The sequence below is a fragment of the Schistocerca americana genome, chromosome 2 (genome assembly GCF_021461395.2).
Source record: "Schistocerca americana isolate TAMUIC-IGC-003095 chromosome 2, iqSchAmer2.1, whole genome shotgun sequence".
Classification (NCBI taxonomy): Eukaryota; Metazoa; Arthropoda; class Insecta; order Orthoptera; family Acrididae; genus Schistocerca; species Schistocerca americana.
This window is the reverse complement of record NC_060120.1, coordinates 412,360,320-412,385,290: the sequence shown is the minus strand read 5'-3', so window position 1 is coordinate 412,385,290 and position 24,971 is coordinate 412,360,320. Positions and strand designations below refer to the sequence as shown.

At 39.8% G+C, this 24,971-nt stretch overlaps 1 protein-coding gene across 1 annotated transcript in view; it reads right to left on the bottom strand.

Annotated features, from left to right (window-relative positions):
• LOC124595440 (C-type mannose receptor 2-like) overlaps nucleotides 1–18,848 on the bottom strand; it is a 53,894-nt gene extending 35,046 nt beyond the window's left edge. Inside the window, exons 1-3 of the mRNA XM_047134181.1 lie at nucleotides 18,735–18,848; nucleotides 5,511–5,719; nucleotides 20–68 (exon numbers count right to left, since the gene is read on the bottom strand). Of these exons, the coding sequence (XP_046990137.1) occupies nucleotides 20–68; nucleotides 5,511–5,648 (187 nt within the window). The 5' untranslated portion in view covers nucleotides 5,649–5,719; nucleotides 18,735–18,848. The remainder of the gene's footprint in view (nucleotides 1–19; nucleotides 69–5,510; nucleotides 5,720–18,734) is intronic.
• Nucleotides 18,849–24,971: the final 6,123 nt, after the last annotated feature.

Genomic DNA, 24,971 nt, shown 5'->3' with positions numbered 1-24,971 from the left:
GTGCGAATCATGTGCTTACCTTTAGAACAATCTATTTGTGGTTGCTGCCCAGAATCCTGGGAACTTGTCTGGAACAAGAAAAATTTATTACTCTTTCATGTGGATCTTAAGCATAGACAGTGGTTCAGTTACCTTCTGACAATAATATTCTGATAGCTATTTAAAATTCTTGAACATTAGGAAACTTAACAGATTAAACAGGTAAATTTCTTATTCTGAATCTAGATCTGAATTCTGAAGGTGGCAGGGGTAAAATACAGGGAGCGAAAGGCTATTTACAATTTGTACAGAAAGCAGATGGCAGTTATACGAGTCGAGGGGTATGAATATGACAACCGACAAGCGACTAAGGATTCGGCGACTAAGGATATGGCCCAAGGTAGTGCTTTGGTAACTTTTCCAGTAATCCCACTTTCCTCAGAGGCCGAAAAATCTGCACCAAATATCCCAAGCTGTATTTCACTAGGCGGTGCTTGGCGTTACTGTGCTCTCGCTGTTTCTCCTGGCTGTCCAAAGTCCGTATGCGACTCAACTACCTTCCTTCTTCGGCCCGTAATGAATTGTTCCACATAATAATCATGAGTATCGTCTGGTTTAAACATGAACAGTGTATCCATTGTCCTTTCGGTTCCGCAACGCTGGAGCAGAAAGAATGGAGTGAAACCGACAGTGCCTTTCTTCATTGTGTTCTATACGAATGTCAGTATCATACTCCAGTCAGTCTTTTCGTATCAACGTACGTCGGGAGCACGTCTGCAAGTGTCTGACTAAGGCGATTTTTGAGGCCTTTCGTCTGTGGATGGAAGGCACTTGTCATCCTGTGGGCGATGTCACAATCCGAAATTAACGCCGAACAGAAAATTTTTTCCACAATCTGAAATCATTAAACGGGGTGCGCTCTGCGTGAAAACGGTGTCTTCTACATAGAATTTGCAATTTTCAAAGATAGCTTTAGTGAACCCATAGCAGTTGAGGCACTAAGTTTGTTGACTTCGGGAGTCTTCCCAAGAGCTCGATTTCAAACTGGTGGAATGGCGACACTGCTGATAGTATTGGCGCAGAATGAACCGGAGATAATTGTGGTACGTTTTACGGTTATTGCTGTTCCTTACAGAGATTCACATACTGCCTAATGGATCGTTAGAAACTTGGCCCGTGATACCTGATTCTGTCTAGAGACTTCACGAACTTCGGGTGATCAGATGCTGGAGAGTCACGGAAAAGCTTCTGGCTATCTATCGGTAGGTGAGGTGGGATGATACGCAACCTTTTCAGCCTCGTTGTATCAATGCCTATTAATTTAACTGGAATTCTCCTTCGGGTGAGCCCTCCTTCTTCAAGGCTTCCATGGTTTTAAGCAGTGCTGGATATTCCCTCTGCAAGGCAGCAATGTCATTTAATGAATCGGTGGCTGAGATTTCACCTATGCCCCTGTGTTCCATCAAAGGATTCGTTGTCGACGTCCTTGGTTTTAGTCTGATTTTGTACACCACTGTGGTACGCTCCTGAAACTCTAGTGCCTGTGTCGCCAGTGAACCCGACAGATCCTTCAGGCTAGTTAGCCTGAATGGTTTGTCAAGTAAATTCTTTTTATGGCCCAAACAACTGCAAGGCACTCTTTCTCGGTTGCAGATCAGTTCATCTCGGACATGGGAAGTACTCTGGAGGCATAAGCTCTCGCTTTTTCAGCATCTTCACGAATTTCCACTATAACTGCCTGTATCGTATAACCACTAGCATCTGCGTGAAATTTTCTCGTATCATTCCCGTCCTACAATGCTGGAAGTGGAGATGATGTTAATGCGTCCTTGCGAATAAGGAGAGACTTTTTGTGCATCTTGTTCCAGAAAAATTTGGTGTCGCCCTGTAGTACTTGAAAGTCACGGTACAAAAATCCTTTATGAATCGCGGTAATATGAGTACTTCCGGAGAAAACTCCTCACGTCACCAATGGGGAGAATCTGTAACTTCGTATTTTCTCGGGATAAGGTTGAACTCCATCTCATTCATTAGATGTCCCAAGATTTTTATTTCTTAGGCGGAGAAGAGGCACTTTACGGATTCAGACAGAGTCCTAAAGTCTGAGAACACTCCAGCACGATTGTTAGGTAGCTAACAGGTTCTTAAAATGTCTTAGAAGAAACTACAGTATCATCCATATAGCGAAGACAAGTCATCCACTTAAGGTGTCGAAGCAGGTTGTCCACCACACATTAGAAACCGGCCAAAACGTTACACACTCTAGCCAGCACACCTTTAAGCCCACAAAAACCAACAGGAGATATGAAGGCAGTCTTAATAAATCTCGATTTTTTTGTCTACATGTCCTTAGCTGAAAATACTTTGCTCCTTTCGAGCAGTCTAAGGTGTCGTGAATGTGTTGCAGTAGATAAAACATGGCAGTGGACAAAACATTTTCTTCAGTTTTCAGTAGTTGTCACAGAAACATCGTATGTCATTACTTATTACAAGGAGAGGACAAGAACTATAAAGGTATGATGTCATGTTGTTGCATCTACTGCTCATGCTTCCGGATCATCCATTCGTCAAGTTGGCAATACTCTATATGACCGCTGGCTAATTCACGGACGATGTTCCTTTCAGCACCATCGCTTTAGTACCGTCGAACATGGCCCTCTCTAGTTGGTGACGATAAGTGTCCGACTTTACAGAAAGAGAGACAGCGAGTCGACTAACGCCCGGACAAATTAGCCGTCAGTGGAAACGTTTTTGAGGTTATCTGTCATCCCTGCAACTGTCGTCCACGGAGGATTTTCATCTGTGGCAGCCTCACCTATATAGATGGTCACCTCGTTTAGTCTTCCTGATCTGGATGGCTAGGCGAGCGGCTGGTACCTCAGTATAGCGATATCAAGCGGCTACGATGTGTTAAGGAATTGCCTCCTCTAGGTACGGCGATGAACTTCGTCCCGAAGATCGACTATAATCGTCTGCAGTTGAGTGGCGCGAATAAACCGTTGTGAAGGCTGATATCTTACGGAGTAATAGTCGTCTAACACTTGCCTTCTTTCTCTGCAGCACCGGATGCCGGATTAACGTTTGAAAACGGTGGCCCAGTTCAATATTCACGGCCTGTTCGACTGATGTGGAGATTGGTGCCTAAGATCTATATAACTGTTCTTCAACATTCTCCTATCTCCTGACGCACAGGGTCGACGTTCAAGTCCACTACTTCTTATGTACTAGGTCTTACAGTTCACGCTGCCTTAAAATGCTGTATCTGTTGCCTTACAACCTGGTGCTTGAGATAAGGTAGATCATGATTCTCTTCCATAGAGACATAGAGATGACATTCAGAAGACAATCATACCTCTTTCGTACAACTCACGAGCGCTCTGAATCTCTCTCTCTCTCTCTCTCTCTCTCTCTCTCTCTCTCTCTCTCTCTCCTGTTACATCGATGCGCTGGCAGCGCTTGATAAATTCTTCAGTCGTTTATGACACTCTTTAGTAGAAGAGCTTCGCGCATGCCTCCTGCGATTCCTTTCATCAAATATGAGATTTGGTTACCTTCAGTTGTATTTGAATTCACAATGTTACAAAGGGCCGAAACATTTTTTATGTAAGTGTGTCGTTTCGCCGTTACGTTTTGACCTGTTCTTCAGTTCTTCCGGTAAGCGGTCTTGCTGTTAACTATCGTCATTGTTTTCTTCAGTTGTGGTTTGAATTTGTCCCAGCTTTTGAGCTTCTCCTTCACGTCCTGGAAAAATTGCTGGGCTGTGCCGTGCAAGTAATATCATACATTTGCCAAGCACACCATATCCTCCCAACGCTTGTATTAGGTAGCTCGGTGGAATCCTTTAAGCCATTTCATCGGGTCCCGACCAGAGTCTCTGAAAACCACTAACGGATGCCTGGATCTGCAGCTGATATCCTGTTGGCTTGGAATCCGTTGGTCTCTTAACTATACGGACCTTAGGGACGATGTACTGCTTGTATTCCAGTTCCTGCCTATGTAGTCGGCTAGTTGGCTTATTGGAAGCATGATGTAGATGATGGCTTTTCCACCAAAGAATGTCACGCGATAACCAGAGTCAAGTCCGTTCAAATCATGGAGCAGGGTTGTGAACGACCTACCACATTTACCACTGAAAACACGAATACCAATGTAGAACCAGAACGGAACTGACCTCGAGTAAAGCTATTTCTAAAAACTTAGAATATCCCAGGATGCTGGTATTTATGTAGACATTTAATATTCCAGATTGTACAAATGTTACAAACATGGGATACATCAAGCACATTCCATAACTGATAAATATGGAAAAAAATTGCTAGCGGTCGGGCCTGAATTGGCGACCTGCAGCGCTCTGGCCAACGACGCTAACAACCATACATCACAGCTCACGCCAGCACATATCAACAACCTTAGGAAAGAGGTGAAAGTGATAGAATGTGTGAGGCCAGATTACCCACTCCTATCCCACCCTCCCCACCAGATCCCTACTTATCTAATTTATAAAATGAAATAATAAGTATTTTATAACATTAATGAAGCAGGGTTCTAGGGTGGTGGAGATGGGAGCAGGTGATAAGGAAAACAACAAAAAATACCGAACAAAGATTAAAAATTAAACATTACGGAATCCATTACATTAGTAAATAACGAATGAAGAATTACGATATTCATAAAGTGATGTTAAAAATAAAATCTAAAGAAATCTATAGCCAGCCACAAACTTCTAACATAAAAAGCAAACAAATAAATTAATGGAATTAATTCAGTTATTACGGAAGTGCAGCACTAAAAGGCAAATAAAAAGAAAAAAAAACTGTAATGGCTATTTAAACTGGAACGGGGAATAAGCGCTAGAAATGGACATAAACGTGTACTAACTAATTCGATTAAATATGACAACAGTGATTTTGAATGCGCTTTAATCGTGACTGGGAATCAGGTAAAAAGAAAGAAATTTTAACAAAAAAGAGTTCGGATATGAAAAACAAAACCGAATGAAAGTTTTGCTGGGAAAAGTCTAATGGCGGAATAGGTGTGGACAATATTTGGTATTCATGTAAAGCATAAATGACGAAATTATTTCAATTTAACTAACACTTCTGCATGGAATCATTGAACCTTCCCGGCAGCAAAGATTGCTAGAAAAGCATTTAAAATATGACCCATATAACTACTGATACTCATAGTACTCTTCGGTATTAGATTAAAGCGCTCTGTTGCCTTTATGATTAGGTTATTGCACCGAAACAGAGTAGCAATGTTTATATTTATTGTTCTGTGGTTATGGAAAAACTTTTCTGTTCAATGAAACACATGAATGTTCTGCTTTAGACTTCTAATTTTACGCCATGAACTTCTCAAACAGCAAACCCTCTCTTAGGCGTTAACTTGTTCTGTACCCTTACGTACAATCTGTAGAGGAAATATGATCTAATAAACTAATGACGCTTAAGTGCTTGACTGCAGTATGCTTGACTACAAATAAAGGAACATGGCACTGTGTCCTTGATATCAGTTATTCCTATACTTACTGCGTTGTAGCCACAGGTTAAATCGATCTGGTGGTAGTTAACCTGGTTGAGGTGACAGTCACATCTCAGACGCCGGTCGTCGTGCAGCGAAGATACTACACTGGCAGCGGTCACCAGCGTCAGGAATAGCGGCCTCATCGCAGTGCTGTGTGTGGGCGTGTAGTTCCGCTCACAGCAGTGCTATTCCTCGCCCCGATCCTTATGTTCACCTACGGCAAAACAATGAGTACCTCGTGTATGCAGTTCATGTGTTCCCCTAGTCTTGGGTCTCAGCTTTTCAGTAACAGTCACACATCTCCTTAGAAACTGTAGTCTACAAGGGCGTGATGAAAAGCGGTGTCACCCAATTTTTAATTCTGCTCTTAATTCCGGTTGACGTATTATATGTCATGCATTTTCCTTCGTCGACTTTACCGTTACTGTGACTCAGGTTGCAACCCTCTGCCGTTAGAGGTCTCCGAACTGTAGAGTGTAACATGGCTGCGTGTGACGTAACTGTGGTGTGTAAGGTAACCATGTTGGTGTGTGAAAGAGAGACCCTCAGATAACTGAAAAAGCCAATTTGACTCGTGTGTCTACACAAGGAGCATGCTCTCCTTCAGCATGACAGTGCTAGACCACACACGAGCGCTACAATTGCAACAATCCGATGCCTTCGGTTCACTGTTACCGATCTTCCTCAATACGGTCCCTACTTGGCCACATCCGATTTTCAGCTGTTTCCAAAACTAAAAGAACACCTTCGGGAACTTCACATTGATAATGATGAAGCGGTGCAAACAGAGATGAGGTTGTCAGATTGCCGTAAAAGTCAAACATGCGACAGCGACATTATCAACAAACCGGTCTCTCGTTGGGAGGAATGTGTTCGTCACCAGGGTGACTGTGTTGGAGAGTAAGTATGTGGACATGAAGAATAAAGAAGTACAATGTTAATATAGTTTGTTTTTATTTTAAAAGCGTTGAGACTTTCCATACAAAAAGTTAGAAGGCATTACTTTTCAGTACACTCACGTAGTATTTGTTAGATTTCACTAGCACTAGCCAACTAATTCTGGTGATCACAGCAAATGGTTATCGGAGCAGATATTCATCAGAAAAATCCTGTCTTGCATTTTAAGTGTTCTCATACATTTAACATTATGCAGATGATAACTGTGACTTTCTGTACCATTATCGCTTGTACCATGAAACGAGCTAGTATAGATTCGAATAATAATGCTCGGTAATGATGCCTTCTACAACGTAAGTGAAATCTGTGAGTAATGGACGTTTCCTTAATTCTTGTCTGTCGTAATAATAGCTTAGAATATCCAACGTCAGAGAGTCTGAAGTGTACTGCAACAACCGACAGATTGTGATTATGTCTCACTAAAGCATGGCAACAGTATTTAGCTTATAAGGTACATTGATTCAAAGCTAACGTAGTAGGTTTACAAAGGTACAGTGTAAGTGTAAGGGAGTAGATACTAGTCAAAAAATAAAGTTATTTTCTGACTAGCATTTACGTGCTATTGTAAGAAAGCTGCTTCTTATAAAAGTGATGTGCTCGTCTGAGTGACTGGACAAATTACACAACAACCAAACGAGAAGAACAAATAATAAGCTCAGGTATCGGAGTAACATAATATCGCTGATCTGACTTGGAAAAAGAGTGCTGCAAACTCGGGAAGTGAACAGATGTGCTTGTCGGAATACTTATTATTGTATGTACCGAGGAAGTACAAAGCAAAACGGAACAGAAACCAAACGGAGCTCGAAACATATGACTTGTCAATGAAGAAGTAAAACTAAGAAGATTAGTGAAGAACAGACTCTGCTATACTGTTAACTTGGAGTGAAAGGAATATGACGCGTATAAGGCGTATACAATTACGTTTTGAGCCATTAAGTGACGACTTCGCGACTGCTTGGTGTCAGGCAGCAAGCTTTTCACGTCCTTCAACTAAGGTTCTTCCGATTATTTGAACGTTTTACCTGCAGGAGTGGTCGACATTTTCTAACACTGGAATTATTTTTCGGTGCTTTATAATCTGTCTCTCATGATTACATATGCCAAATGGAGACTGTGAAATGTAATTTCCCTCCCTGTACGTAGACTGGTTGATGTTGAATTATTAGGCAGTTTACCGATGTACACATTTTCTTTTAAAATTTCAGGGTATTTTGGTTTCTGAATGCATTAAACGATATCTACAGGCAGACACATCTCCAACTTTATACACTTTCCTAAGTTTAAGAACCTTTTCCAGTGCTCGAAACAAGACTAAAAAGTCTTCTTCGTTAGACTAGAGACGTTCACAGATATATTTTGAATTAACTTAATACATACTTTCTTCGTCAGTGCAGAAGTTTTCGAACTCGGCGTTGAAAGCTTGTATCAGTATTAACTGTCGCGAATTGATTTACCGTACATGTTTTAAGCGTCTCTGCTGATATTGGTAGCTCTTGTGATGCATGTGGACTGCCTCAATTTTTACTTAGTGTTATTTATTCCTTTCCTTAGTAAATACTCAGTTACAGTCAACCAGAAAAGGAACTTTTCGTTTTGTGTGACGTTTATTCGTTATACAATAATGAATTTTAAGCTGTTCCAAACTCTAGCAGGTGTTTTCTGGTTATGTGTACTGCATTTCACACGACTGAAACAACGTGTGAACGTCTAAATCAACATGTTGCTTGACCTCGAAGGTTTTTCTTTTTGTTTCCAAGAGGAATTAGTATTTTGGTTTCGAGATGATGTGCTAGTATAACATTACTCCTCTTGGAACAATAAAACGGGAATAGTCTCAAATTCATCTTATTAGACGATGAAAGATACTGAATTTCAATAAGTAGACCAACTCCGCATACAGTTGTGGAGAATGTATCACGTGACTGATTATTTCATTTGACATTTGAAAAATATAATTCTAAGTACACCCACACAAAACCAGTCCGATGCGAAGCAGATAGCTGAAGTACCGATATTATGAGTTTTACATGGTTAAGCTAATTATTACAGCTCACATTCGGAAACGAAATGGAAAAAAGGCTAGCCAAAATACTATCAGGTACCACAGAGAATACACATGACACGCTGGTTCTCGGCACAGCACAGCCCTCATGGTAGCACCGAGCATGTTTAATTTGTGATTTTTATTTTGACTTGTTGTGTCGTCGTATGGAGACAAATATTTCGCATTTACTAATGATATCTGTAGTAAATCATTGGGGGGGGGGGGGGGGGTTCCAATTCAGACTCATAAAAAAGTGCAACTTTTTTCCTTGAGATTTTGTGCACTTGTAAACAAGAATTCAGAAATATTTGTAATACTTCAAAATAGAAACACAAATTAGCACTAAAATCGCTTGAAAAATAAATATAGCTGAAATCAGAGCAGCCAACTTATTAATTTTGTCACACAAAATGGCAGCTCCTTTTATTATATGAGTCGCAAATAGGGTATCGAATTCCTCACTTCCCTATCTCTAGCTGTGGCGGATTCCTTTATTCCTTGAATTTTAACATTCTTCAAGTGATACCAGAGTCATAGCAAATGATCAACGGTGTATGAACCTGAAATCAGAATTGGTCAGCGTGAATGAAAAGCAATGAGTGACGTTTTCAAGTTGTTCTAAGTAATTCTGTCTGAGAGTGTTCAGTCATTTTAAAAAGTTGTTTATAAGACTAAAAAATCCTGTTGTAAAGGGATTTGGTCTTTCATATATTGCAAGATAAAGAACCCTAGGAAACCATCCACCACGAAACCTGTTAACTCATAAAGAAATTTAGTTTTGAGTGTTAATACACAATGCCACCTTTACTCATAACCCCATAAAAGGAAAACCAAAAGCGAAAATTTGATTTATAAGCTTACATCACACTGAGTTAATGTATGTTAACCGTTTAGTATTGTGCACCAAAAAATTACAAAGAATGGTATGATGTACCTATAAACATAAATTTTATTTTATGTAAATTTAGTCAGGACAGTAAAAGAACCTGCAGTTTGAAGCATTTTCCCCACAGCGGCAAAGGTGAAACTCCTAGTCTAAGTAATGATCGACCTGGAATGAGACGTTAAATCCTATATTATAAGTCTGACACCCATACTACTGTTGCGATACGCAAGGAACGAAATAACTACTTATACCTCTTAGAGTGTTTAGAGGAGATAAAAATAAGACTTTCTAAGGGATAAAAATACCACACGTACACCGACTTCCCTCTAATAATCCATGCAAGTTTTGAGGCTCGTAATGTTTAGAGATGCTGATCAAACTGCCACGAGATGATCATCGTTTTAGAGATGTTGCTGAAATTGTCGTACGTTCATATTGATACCAAACTGGCATCTGCGTACTAAAAATTGCTTAAGACGTTCAAAAGAGCCAGGTATTTCACGAATAACGGTCATTGGTTTTTCTGGAGTGCCCATGAGTGCCTTGTACACAAAACGCTTCACCTTCCCTCACAAAAAAAAATCCATAGCAGCTCAGCAACATCTCTAAAACAACAAAACAATATTCATCACGTGGAAATTTGAACACCGTCTCTGGACATCACTAGCCCCAAAATATTCATGTATGGATAGCGGGGAAACGGAGCACCTGTGAAATATTGGTCACATAAAACGATGTTACTTATTATCACCTCTAAACATTCTACATGTTTGTATAAATAATTTCTTTACATCCTATATTTCGATATAAAACTGTGATAAATAAGAGACAGTTCCAAACTGTATTCATATACACTCTATTCCTCATAAAGTAACTGCAGAAGTACTGTGAAATAATTTGAGACCACACAGCGATGCTGTCGTTTTGACCAAATGCCCGTCTCTAGTATTTCGAGCTTTTCCTTTAGAAGGAAGTTAATTTACAACACGCCAGCAAGTTGCACATCTTTATTATAGTACCAATTACAAAAATGTGGCAATTCGATATTCTATTGTAGATTTTTCATTAGCGCCAGTAATATATGTCAGATAATGATACAATTACTAAAACCACACACCAGAACAGACGCTTTTAGCAACTGATCTTTACTAACGACAAACTGTTTCGGCATTTGTCGCCATTGCTAAGTAACTACGAATACAATTCTGGTGAGACCTTTTGTAAATGTGAATGTCATTTATATTAAAGTGTCTGCCGGCCGCTGTGGCCGTGCGGTTCTATGCGCTTCAGTCTGGAACCGCGTGACCACTACGGTCGCAGGTTCGAATCCTGCCTCGGGCATGGATGTGTGTGATGTCCTTAGGTTAGTTAGGTTTAAGTAGTTCTAAGTTCTAGAGGACTGATGGCCATAGATGTTAAGTCCCATAGTGCTCAGAGCCATTTGAACCAATTTTTATTAAAGTGTCTATATTTCACTCAAGTTTAGAAAGGTGTGACGTCCATATTACGTCGTTAGTGAACTCTGTTATAACTGTCATTGCTTTGATTAGATGATAAATGCCGTAAATATACTGTAAATAATACGTTAATTATGGCTTGACAGTAATTTGACAATTCTGCTCTTACGACGTTATATGTTTACAAAGATTATGCAGATGAACAGCAATGTTATTTTACTAACTAATCTTTGTCAGATTATCTTTTATTGTTCCATATGTTATACCCGATTTATTCTTTTTCGTGTTCTAAAAGTCCAACAAAAAATTTGAGGCATTATTTGTCTCTAAATTATATATGGTGGCTTAATATTAATTGTGTGTCTTTTCTCGTGTGTATATAGATTTTCAGTTCTTCAAGAATGTTCATTACAAGACCTTTTGGTATTCTGTGCAGGATCTGGACTTTGCTTTCGATGATATCAACAGTGTGGTTTAGATTTTTCAAATGTACAAAGGAGCTCGAAAGATTATTCTCGCTGTTTCTAATTTCAGCTGTCTCTAATGTGTTTTCTGTGTATCTGACTTTAAAATTGAAACGTCCCCCTAGAAAAATTTATGAATTACTGTGCTGATAAACCTCTTACATTATTTGATTTGCAAACAGCTGAGCAGAACTGAACGTACTCAGACATTTCGCTCTTTACATGTTCTGATCAACACTAAACTGACGGCCAATATTTTTAGCGCAGCGCAGTCTGACTTTCAATAATCCCTACAAGAGAATGGCCCTGACTAAATTAACCTATACGTTTCACAAATCACTTATCTCACAAAAATCTTCGTTACTCGAACTACTGCAATACAGCGAGCGCCACTACTGCCATCTAAATAAATGATTCAAACTACTAAAGGCACTAACTACTGATAGGCATAGTTAGCAAATGAAAGATTTTGATAGGGAACAAACAATGAATTTACCTTAAGAGTGTTCAAAAGTCATTATATATATATATATATCTTAATTCATGATATCCAATATTACAAATTTAATTCTTAATAATAAATGAAAAGCACCAGTTTGCTTTTGTTCTACAATGTTACTTTTATTGCTAACCTGTTTTCGGCTTACAAGGCCATCTTCAGACATTTACTGAGTATTATCACCAAAGAAGTTAAATGTTAGCAGACAACATTGGAAGAGAAGTAACACATCTAGAGTGAAGTAGAAACACGCAGTAAGTAACATCTTTGCAATGAAATAGTAAAAACTGAACAGTACATAAATATCAATGGAGTTGACAGGAAAACCTTTAGCACAAAATAGGAATAGCATGCCTACATAACAGTTTCTATTAATAAACAAAACTAATAAAATAAGATAAAATTAGTACTAGCCAAAGCTGCATCAAGAGGTTTGAAACATGTAGAGTGATACACAACCAATTAAAAAAAGAAGAGACAGTTGTCAGTGTAAACGCAGAATACCCAAGGAACTTATGCAATATCAATAAGATAAACAGAAATTAATAAATGCAGGAAAATTGAGGTGTTTGAGGGAACCTACAGTTTGAGAGTGTGGTGGTACTGCATTTTAACATTAATATTATAATCAAAGCAGTGGCTGTGTACAAGGTTTCATTAAATAAATGAGCAAAGTAAAATATGAACAGAATTTGATGAGACAACTACAAGGGGAGTTAAACATGGACAGTAATACAAGTACAAGTTAAAAGGAAACCCTTAACTATTGAAACTACAGCCTATGTGGAATACAAAGACAACTGCAACAAATAAAACAACTTAATGACTACAGGAAAACGGGAATATGTAGGAAGAGAGAGTGTGGGAAGTAATGAACAACAAAGATGATTATATGAAGTTTAGGAGAGGGGAAGTGTTGAGTTGTGTCTGGTCATTTAGGATGAGATCTGGACTGTGAGCAAGGTGTTTGTTGATTTCCAGGGCTTCCAGCAGGTTGAGTTTATGGCATTTGTTTAGTGAGTGAAGTACATGGGACACTGGCTGGTAGTTGTGACCCTCACTGAGTACATGCTCAGCAAATGCAGACTCTGAATTCTGAAACCACATGCAGCGTTCATGTTCAGCCAGCCTAGTTGATATGGCTCTCCCTGACTGACAAATGTAAAATTTGTCACAATCAGAACAGGTGATTTTGTATACCCCACTGTTGGCTAGTAACTGGATCTTGTCTTTGCTATTAAAAACACACTGGACTGCAGTGTTCCTGACATAGTAAGAAACCCTATACTTGCACGATTTCAGTGCTTTGGCTACAGTCTGTGATACCTGACCTAGAAATGGTAGTGTACACCATTTCTTGCAGACAGTGCATGGGGAAGCAGGTGGTGCATAGAGGAGGGGTATAATTTTCCGTTTTTGTTTCCTGTGCAAGATGTGGTCAATAAGAACTGGATTGTAGCCATTGACTGTGGCCATAAATTTTATTGTATCTAACTCTGCTTTAAAATCATCTCTGGACATGGGGATAGATATGAGACGGTGTACCATTGAGTGGAAAGTTGCATGTTTGTGAGCTATGGGGTATTGTGAGCAAGATGGTATTACTGTGTCAGTAGTTGTTTTTCTGTACATTTTGAAACAATGTGTGTGTGTACTGATGTCAACGGTGAGATCTAAGAAGTTTATGGACGTTTTATGTCAGTAGGGAGTTTGAATTTCTGGTGTCGTAGACGTTTCGTCGGCCAATTGCCTCACGTGGAAGAATCTACGTCCATGTTTATGTATTATAGAAAATTGAAGTTTTGTCGTAAATGTGGACTAATACTGGATGACGAAAGGACGGACTGTGTAGAGTGCGGTTGAGAAGCCTATAAAAGTTCGTAAGAGGAGTTCTGATAGTTAAATACCTGTACAATTTCATTGTGCAAATCGTGGTACGAAGAATACTTAGTTTGACTATTCAAAATTATCGATCCAGGCCGGTATAATTCTTTTATCTTGCTGGATTAGGTATTACACCCTGCAAGGAACAGCATCGGAAACTGACTTACCTACGAATACCTATTTCGGGCTTTGCAGAGAAGTGAGTTATGCCAAGAATGACAGTGTAGGACGAGTCGCACATAGCAAGAACGGAAAACCAGATAGGACGACCTTTAAAGAATGAAATCGAACATAACTGCGTATTCGGTGGTAGGGAACGAGAGTCCCGGAAGTGCATTTTTGTATGAATGTTCTCCAGAGACAAGGTAACTTCAGTCAGTTTGATAGAGCACTTTGTACTGATCGGTGGCAAAGTAATTACGGACGGCTTTCAGTCCTACAAGACACTGAAAGCAGAAGGATTCAACGACGAGTTCGTGAACCATTGTGCAGAGTTCGTGTCTTCCGAAGATCCCAGGTGCACACGCAGAATATCGAGAGGTTGTGAAAATCTGTGAAATCTTCCGTTAAAAGAGAAGGACGCCCAGGCGATAGAGACCAACTATACTTGTTTCAGTATCTGTATTTCCATAACTTGCGGTTGCAAGGAAAAGTTGACGCATGTGACATTCTACCCATATTTTTGCATGACATAGGCAGAGTCTACCCAGGTTACGGCAAAAAGGGAATGCTTCCCGTAGTATGCACATCAAATGGAACTTCTCATGACGACAACGTCGACGACCAGTGTAATTACAATTTTCTCTTCTTTTATCCTTGCTGTATAGACCCCTGTAAACATGCTCATAACGCCCGCCACCACAGTCGCGTGATCGATTTAGAACTGCAGGTTTGATATCTATCGTTCGGAGGCCCCGGCTAGGCAAACATTCTTGGAAATTGTTTTTCTAACGTTAGATTATTTAATATACTAATCACTGAAAGCAAAAGCTAAAATGCTAATTTATGGGACATTAGATAAAATTAATTGGCATTTATAATGTTGTCAGCAGTGGTAATCCTTCTACACCTATCAAATGTGTGGTAATTGTTATTTTTGGAAATTGTGATTGTAGATTAGTTAATGGTGTCGTCTTTCTGCATTTTCATAGTGCAATAAATTTGAAGGAGTAATTTTTTGCGTTTTTCGTGGATGCATTGCGTTTCTGCGTGGCTGCCACTTACCGAAATAAGGTTATCGTCTGCATACCCAAAACAGCGTACAATTTGGTTAACAGTAGGTCAGTCTGAGTTAAAAATATTCTCTTCCAGAGAATTTCGGAAAATATAGGCTTAATATTCCTGCTGCACTGTTAACCACGGCTACTCCATCTGATTGGGGATAAATTTTGTTCCGAAAATCAAAATAATTTTGTGACAGAGCAATTCCCAAAATTTAATAAAACCTATTAAAAACTTTCAATGCCAGCAATATTCTCAATATCTCCACAGCGTAAAATGGTTACTGTAAGCCATCCATTGCCACAACTAAATTTGTCAACCTATATACGGGAAAAATTAAAAACACCACCGCAAAAACACAGGGACAGCGTGGGGAGCAAAGCCTTTCATCTTCAGTTTATTTTTCTCCTTGGCTCAAGTTCTGATTTCAATATTATCAATGGCCTTTTCAACAGTCATGAGTGATTGGCGAACAAACACATGCTAGTAAAGGGTAGCCACCCAGATATGCAAAATAACCACCAAGTAGTCAACTAGTAACCCTAAACTAATTTCGCTATGGAAGTGGATAGAGACAAAATCGTGAACTATCTAGACTTCACAGTTGGAAAAATAATAATTACCACACATTTTCTAGCTATAGAAAGAATCACACTTGTGACAACAGTAAAAAAAAAACGAATGTCTGTCGTCCAATGTCGTATAAACACGCATTTTTGCTTCTAGTGATTAATAGATTAAATAACCTCCCCTTATAAAAGCCAACAGCTAAAAAGAACTTAACACATTTTGTTATACAGCCCGTAGTCATGAATTTGATCCAAATATAATCACAATATTATACTACAAATGTAAAACAGCAAAGCAGAAAAAATTACAGAACGATACTGTCTTAACTTTAGAAACATTCCCTAAACCAATTGTTAGTTACGTACCAACAGTCTGCCTTGGTAGAATTTCCAACGAAGCGAAGGCACTTTATAAAGCCACAAATATTCAATTGGCCTTTAGAAACAATAAGAAGCTTTCAATGAACTTACGTTCTGCCGTCACTAGAACATCCATTACAACCGCGGCATATATAAAATCGGATATAGCAACTGTAATAACTCTTACACTGGCCAAACCCAAAGAAATTTTAAAGTCAGATAAAGGAGAGCACATTAGAAACAGCTATAATAATCAGTCGAGCTTCTTTCTACAATTTAAAAATCTAAACCACTCTGTTGATAAAACCGAAAGCCCAGTCCGGATCCTGAACAGAATACCAAAAGGTTTTGCAATGAGCCTTCTTGAAGAATTATAAATCTATATACGCACACGAGCTAAGATCCAAAAGAAATAGTAAATGAGTATGTAGAATTCAGACACAAATACAGTTTCAAATTCCTTATTTGACTTTTAGAACATGAAGAAGAGTGAATCGGCTGTAACATATGTAAAAACCAAAGACAATCATGACAAAAATTTGGTAGTAGAATAACACTGCTGTTCACCTGTATGCTGGCCGGAGTGGCAGAGCGGTTCTAGGCGCTACAGCCTGGAACCGCGCGACCGCTACGGTCGCAGGTACGAAACCTGCTTCGGACATGGATGTGTGTATCGTCCTTAGGTTAGTTAGGTTTACATAGTTCTAAGTTCTAGGGGACTGATGACCTTAGCAGTTAAGTCGCGTAGTGCTCAGAGCCATTTGAACTATTTGTTCATTTGTATAAAGCTCGTGAGCATATAACGTGGTAAGAGTAGAACTGTCGAACATTGCTGTTTATCTGTATAATCTTTGTAAACATACAACTTCGTAAGAGTAGAAGTGTCAGACTACTGTCAAACCATAATTAACGTATTATTTTCAATATATTTACGTCATCCACGATCTAATCTAAACACTGACACCAGTTAAGACAGTTAGCTAACGACGTAAATCATTCTAGACTTGAGTACAGTATAGTCACTTTAATACAAACGACATTCACAGTTATTAACGATCTCACCAAAACTGTATTATTAGGTACTTGACAACGGCGATAAATGCCGAAACAGTAGCAGTTCATAAAGATTAAATACTATAAGCAGCTATTCGGGTGCATCTTTCTAATAATTCTGTTTTAGGTCTATGACACCGCGAAGCTTCCAGAGCATTAAGCATTTACGAAATATGAACTACTTAGACACGGAAATCACTGAAGTTAACTTCAACAAAGTGCACGAGCGGTGTATTGCTGCTATATGGAGCAATGTCTGCAGCTTGCTCTCTTTCGTTCTTTGCTGATTTGGAAACCGCAGTTCGCCTTAGTCGGTTAACGTTATTTTTTATAGAATTATTAACGTAGAGCTACTTTTCTGTCCACCGTGTTGTTTGTACCGTTCAGAACTTTCATAAATATTACTAAAATACCAACGCCTGTATAATGGGATTGGGATCATTCTTAAAAAGCGATCGTCAGCTGTAAATTATATACAAACAGTTGACGATTGCACAGCTTGGAAATCAGTGACAAGTGACGCATTCGTTTACGAAGTAATTTCGTGGTGCAAGTGCCAAAGCTGACTATACATGGCAAAAAAAGAGAAAATTATTCGTAGTGAGGAGTTGTTGTGTGGCATAAAACGAACTTTTTATATGTTATGGATGATTTTCAGCTGCTAACTAAGAGATGTTGAAGGTGAATTGTTTTAAGGTGAACGACCGAATAGTATTCGTGGTCTTTCATCAGACACTTCTTTAACAGAAACTAGAACCTCCCTGAGATATTTTTGAAGATCATTTTCATTACTTTAGGTAACACGTTTTTCATAATAATTGTACGGGTTTGATGGGCCTCCCACCACTGAACAATGACACCAATCAGCCTACTCAAAGATCTGATGTGCTACAAGAAAGTAGGTGATGGACTAATAAAGGTAAAAAATTCAATCAAACTACAGATTTACCAGTGTGCTGCACCCGACGGTGACCTTAAAAAGAGAGAGTTTTCCATCATCTGTGTGGCTAGTCTTCTTGTCGCCACGATTAACTTATTTAAAGTCATATTTCATCCTGATGTTTCCTTATGAGAAACTTTTAATTAAATATCTCACTGCGAGATAGAAGGCAACGCTACAGTCTCCGTGCTACCGTGTTAAAATGGTTCAAATGGCTCTTAGCACTATGGGACTTAACTTCTAAGGTCATCAGTACCCTAGAACTTCGAACTACTTAAACCTAACTAACCTAAGGACATCACACACATCTATGCCCGAGGCAGGATTCGAACCTGCGACCGTAGCAGTCACGCGGTTCGAGACTGTAGCGCCTAGAACCGCTCGGCCACACCGGCCGGCCTACCATGTCAAAACACTGCAGATGTGGTCATTTAGGGACAGTTCCTCAATATCACCACGAGTTACTAGTCCAGTCAATTAAAATGAAGCAAAAATGTTGTTCATTCGCCATGAAACTAAACACATGAATTGTAACGCACAGAAAAATGAGGCTTTTCTGATGGAGCAAGTGTTTGGAAATACGGTTAAACTATTTAAACTTATGGAAGAGAATGTTTGCTGCTGCAAACAGTCAACTTAGCCAGTCAGAGGGAATCTATAATGGTTTGTTTTAAAAGTAACTGCAAGCTGTAAGCTCTACAGTAAACAATAAAATTCGTACAGAGATGACACAAACATTATAAAAACTGATAATCTGCCCTCACGAGAACCTTAGATCAGGGATTTGAGTTAACCATCGTAAGCTACTTTATAAACACATCAAAGAAAAGCGTTTGAAGCCTTCTAAAAATAATAAACAATCCATCAGACTGTAGTGACTAAGCATACTTACTTACTGTTGAATACAAAACACCCACACGAAGCGCGAGAGAACGGTGAGACAGCACGGCAGGGCGGACCAGTGCGTGGCGGCTGCTGGCCGAACTTCCTGCTATTTGTGAGGCAGAGGACACGGCAATTTTCTCAGTAACGGAGGTCACGTGACCGCTCATCCCCTCCATTCTTCGCTTGCAAGTCCGCTTTCCTGAGACATGTCAGACAGTCGCTGGAGCCCTCAGCACGTTTCCTGCACTTCGCCACGTATATAAATACAAACATTGTGTCACTAGCTATGTATATACTGTTGCTATGTGTGTTCATCCCATTTATTTTCTACCGTAAGGTGCAGATTAAATTTCCCAGCAGATGTGTACCGTAAATTGCAAATCCAAAGTGTTAAGTGACCTTTCTTCACGTCATTCTAGCGTTAGAAAATCAGAGGGCATGTGTCAAGAAATTCAAAATTTTCTCGATACATTTCTCGCAAAGCGTGCCTCAAGAGACTGGGGAATATACCACTCTTCTGACGTCACAATTTCTAGGACAACAACAGGATCCAACATCTGGAGGACTAGGTCACAAGACCGAATCATAAGCAGAGGTGTGGCCTTATATTCACAGGGAAGAGTGTTCACTATCTGGCCAAAAGTATCCTGGCAGATAGTATCCACCATTCGCCCTTATGGCAGCTTGAAGTCTGCTGGGGATACTTTCATGCGGTATCTGATTGTCTGTGAAGGAATGACAGACTATTCTTCAAAAAATGGCTCTGAGCACTATGGGACTCAACTGCTGAGGTCATTAGTCCCCTAGAACTTAGAACTAGTTAAACCTAACTAACCTAAGGACATCACAAACATCCATGCCCGAGGCAGGATTCGAACCTGCGACCGTAGCGGTCTTGCGGTTCCAGACTGCAGCGCCTTTAACCGCACGGCCACTTCGGCCGGCCAGACTATTCTTCCTCAAGAGCCAAAACGAGAGGTAGTAATTATTGGAAGATGGGGTTTGGAGCGAAGTCGACTTTTTCATCCCACCGGTTTTCCATTGTGTTCAGGTTGGGATTGTGGGCAGTCCAGTCCACTTAGGAATGTTACCACCCACAAACTATTGCGTCACAGATGCTGTCTGTGACACAGTGTACTGTCATAATGATACAATCACCGCCTCCGAACTGTTCCTCTTCTGTAAGCAGCATACAGTGCTGTAAAATGGGTTCATATCCTTCAAAATTTTGTGTTTTCTTAAGCGCAATAGGGGAACATACCCCAAAAACATCCCCATACCATAATACCACCTCCCCCATACTTAACTGTTGCGCTAGAAATGAGGGCATGTAAAGTTCTAGAGATATTCTTCAAAGACAAACCATTCCATTATTTGTTGATGGCTATAGCGTGATTAATCGCTACAGGTCACTATTTTCTAGGCATCCCTCATCCAGTGCTGTCACTGTTTACCTCAGCCGTCACTTGGTACTGACTACAGAAATGTGTGGCTTACGGAAATGTATAGCTTATGAGGAGCTGCTCGACCACTGCAACCCATTTTTTTTAACTCCCTAAGCAGAGTTGATGCCTTCCAAAGTAAGAGTCTCCATTCCTTCCAAGCTAATTATGTAAGTGTAGACCATATACGGCTCAAATTAAAAGATACATTATCGACAGCAGTAGATAGATTCATACCGCATAAGTTAATAAGAGACGGGATTGATCCACCATGGTACACAAAACACGTCAGAACACTGTTGCAGAAGCAACGAAAAAAGCATGAAAAATTCAGAAGAACGCAAAATCCTCAACACTGGCTAAGTTTCACAGAAGCTCGAAATTAGTGCGGACATCAATGCGAGATGCTTTTAATAGTTTCCACAATGAAACATTGCCTCAAAATATGGTAGAAAACCCATAAAGTTTCTGGTCGTATGTAAAGTACACCAGTGGCAAGAAACAGTCAGTACCGTCCCTGCGCGATAGCGATGGAAATACTACCGATGATGGCGCCACTGAAGTGGAGTTACTAAGTATGGTTTTCCGTAATTCCTTCACGAAAGAAGACGACGTAAATATTCTAGAATTTGAAACCAGAACAGCTGTTAGCATGAGTGACATAAAAGTAGATATCTTAGGTGTTGCAAAACAACTCAAATCACTTAAGAAAGGCAAGTCTTCCGGTCCAGATAGTATACCAGTCAGGTTCCCTTCAGAGTATGCAGACACAGTAGCGCCTTTCTTAGCAATCATATACAACCGCTCACCTGGCGAAAGGTCTGTTCCTAAAGACTGGAAAGTAGCACAGGTCACACCAATATTCAAGAAAGGAAATAGGAGTAACCCATTGAAATACAGACCCATAACACTGACCTCAATTTGCAGTAGAATATTGGAGCATACACTGTACTCGAACATTCTGAATCACCTTTAAGAAAATAACTTATTGATACATAACCAACGCGGATTCAGAAAATATCGTTCTTGTGCAACACAGCTAGCTCTTTATTCCCAAGAAGTAATGAGTGCTGTCGACAAGGGATCTTCCTCACATGCGACTACTAACGAAATTGCGTGCATATGGAGTACCGTCTCACTTGTGTGACTGGATTCGTGATTTCCTATCAGAGGTCACAGTTCGTCGTGATAGACGGTAAAGCATCGAGTGAACAGAAGTGATATCTGGCGTTCCGGAAGGTAGTGTCACAGGCCTTCTGCTGTTCCTGATTTACATAAATGATCTAGGTGATAATCTGAGCAGCCCCCTTAGATTTTTTTCAGGTGACGCTGTAATTTACGCTGTAATTTACCGTCTAGTAAAATCATCAGATGATCAATTCGAATTACAAAATTATCTAGATAGAATTTTTGTATGGTGCGAAAAGTGGCAAATGGCACTAAACAAAAAAAAGTGCGAGGTCATCCACATGGATACTAAAAGAAATCCGATAAATTTTGGGTATACGATAAATCGTACAAATCTAAGGGCTGTCAATTCAATTAAATACCTAGGAATTACAATATTAGCAACTTAAATTGGGAAGACCACATAGATAATATTGTGGGAAAGGCGAAACAAAGACTGCGCTTTGTTGGCAGAACACTTAGAAGATGCAACAAACTCACTAAAGAGACAGCCTACAGTACACTTGTCCGTCATCTGCTGGAATATTGGTGAGCGATATGGGACCCTTACCAGGTACGATTGACGGAGGACATCGAAAAAGTGCAAAGAAGGGCCAGTTCGTTTCGTGTTATCGCGCAGTAGGGGTGAGAGTGTCACTGATATGATACGCGAGTCGGGGTGGCAGTCACTGAAACAATGCCGGTTTTCTTTGCGGCGAGATATATTTACGAAATTTCTATCACCAACTTTCTCTTCCAAATGCGAAAATATGTTGTTGACACACACTTACGTAGGGAGAAATGATCATCATAAAAAAAAGAAATCAGAGCTCGAAAGATTTAGGTGTTCCTTTTTCCCACGCGCCATTCGAGAGTGAAATGATAGAGAAGTAGTATGAAAATGGTCCGATGAACCCTCTTCCAGGCACTTACGTGTGAATTGTAGAGTAATCATGTAGATGCAGACGTAGAATCATTGCGCTTGCTGGACTGCAAGTAGCCTTTCGAACTAACAAGTAACTGCTTCCGCGGCTTTCATGCAATTTTTTACAACATCGACCCGCAATGAGCGACGGAACCTGTCCGTCATTACACGAGAAGGCATCGTCTTGGTCCAGCTGTGGTTGTTTCTTTTTGTTCCCACTTGATAGTCATGTCATCAACTGTCGACTTGGACAACTCTTTTCTTCTGGTGTAAGAATTTTTATTACGCACACCTGCCGCAAAATTTCTAGTAAAACTGTTATTCTATAGGTCTACTTCTCTTACCTTTACAGAAATGTTGTGCCGCATGAGTCAACGCCGTTCCCATTTGTTCATTTACGGTTTTAACAACGCACTGCCGCCAGTGCGAACGAGGCACAACTTACTCAACTCTTCTTGCGTCTGACGTCACCGTAGTCCCATAATTGGTAGTCTTTGCAGCTCGAGCGCTTCGTTCTTCCCCGCGCCTCTTGTTACTGTGATTTCCGTGTCTACGTTAATACGTTGTCTTCACATGCCGGCCAACCCGTGGATGCAGGTTCTTCCATCTGAACAACCTGCAGCAGTCTCTAGCCCTCGTTTTTTCGCAGTAAATAAGTAAGACATTTGCAACACTTAGTCGGAATGGAGCTTCTTATGTGCTAAAGTATATAGCCGCGCGGGATTAGCCGAGCGGTCTTAGGCGCTGCAGTCATGGACTGTGCGGTTGGTCCCGGCGGAGGTTCGAGTCCTCCCTCGGGCATGGGTGGGTGTGTTTGTCCTTAGGACAATTTAGGTTAAGTAGTGTGTAAGCTTAGGGACTGATGACCTTAGTAGTTAAGTACCATAAGATTTCACACACAGTTGAACAGTAAAGTATATATATATAACTAAAAGTGATGATGATGTTGATGATGATAATGATGATGATGATGATGACTAAGGAATTAGCCCTGACGCTGGTTTTCATACGAAGAGATGAAACATTTGAAATATAGTGATGAACTCCTCGCAAGGAGTCTTGAGCAGTAATTAAATCGATTATATCAATGCAAGGAATTTATCGGAAACATAATCTTCAGTGAATTATCTACTTTGCACTTGCGTCGTGAAAATACTGGATACAACTTTTTTCAGCTGAATACAGTCAATGCCTCAGAGTACCACGACAAGTCGAAAAGAAGTTAATTGCCCAAACTGATGCGTATGATCAAGAACTTCTACCAGCGAGATGGCGCTCCACCCATCTTCCATAAAGACATGTTGCATATTTTTAGTGACCCATTTCCACGTCAGTGCAAAAGTCGAAGCGTGCCGCGGCGTAAAATAATAACCTGCAGAGCAACGCTGAGCCCCCAGCCTGCTCAACCACAACATCCCTTGATTATTAACCATGAGCATTTATCGAGTTACAGTTTTCACATTTCTCTGGTTAGCTGTTATTGCTGTCCTAATATAAGGCTTAGTGTAGAAATTCAAAAAGGTACGCTGACATGAAGTGAATGGTTCAGAAAGACATGATATGGAGGTTGTAATTGTATCTAATTATCAACTGCAGTCGTACTTAATCCAGCACTGTTAGGCATATCTGTGTTTTAATAGGCTACTATGTGACTTCAGAATTATCTGTTCAATGAATGCAATAAACTGATATATAGTAACCAGTTTATCTGGAAAATGAATTAAAGTCAACTGAGAGGAAATAAAATCATTAAAGTATGTAGATGGCACGATAATTCCGTCAAACACGGCTGAGCCCTTAGATAAGCTGATCAGAAAGGAAAGTGTCATGAAAAGAGGTTATATGATAACATCAACGAACGTAGAGAGGGGTAATGGAATGTAATCTATTTAAATGAAAATGATACTGAGGGATATAGATTGAGAAATAGATTGGTAAAAGTAGCTGACGAGCTTTGCTATTATATGAGTAGAAAATAATTATCAATAGCAATCGTAAAGAGGCTACGAGGAACATTGGCACTAAGAAGAAAAACTTTTTTTAAAAGGCAAATATGTTAATTCGACTCGTGATGACTGGGTGTTGTGTGATGTCCTTAGGTTAGTTAGGTTTACGTAGTTCTAAGTTCTAGGGGACTGATGACCATAGATGTTAAGTCCCATAGTGCTCAGAGCCATTTTGTTAATTCGAATAATAATATAAGTATTGTATTAAGATTTTTTGGCTACGACCGTCTCTTTGCAACTGAAAAAGGCAACATTGTTTTGCAAGAGTCGCTTCACCTCCGTTTATCGGATCATCAGCTGATGCCTGAACTACATATAATGTACATTTTCAGGTATATGCCTCGCTTTCAACTTACAAATTCCGCTATTATACGTGTAAGTAACCAATATATCTGAGCTAGCCACACTTTCTGTAATATGTTTCATTACTTTCTGCATATGTCGACGTTGTCCCACTTGAATTCTTGCAATATGAAAGCTAGGAAGTCTTACCAGAAAGCACTTTTGTGGAGAGTAAGCTTATATCGAAAACATGGTCGATGGAGAAAGAAAATAGATTGAAATGTGTTTCTGCAGTAGATGCAGATAACATGGGTAGGCTTGACAACTATTGAGAAGGCCTTGAATCTAATTGGAGAAAAGAAATATAGCACAATTGGACAAAAGAAAGTGTAGCTCGACAGGAAAAAAAAAACCGTGACGCA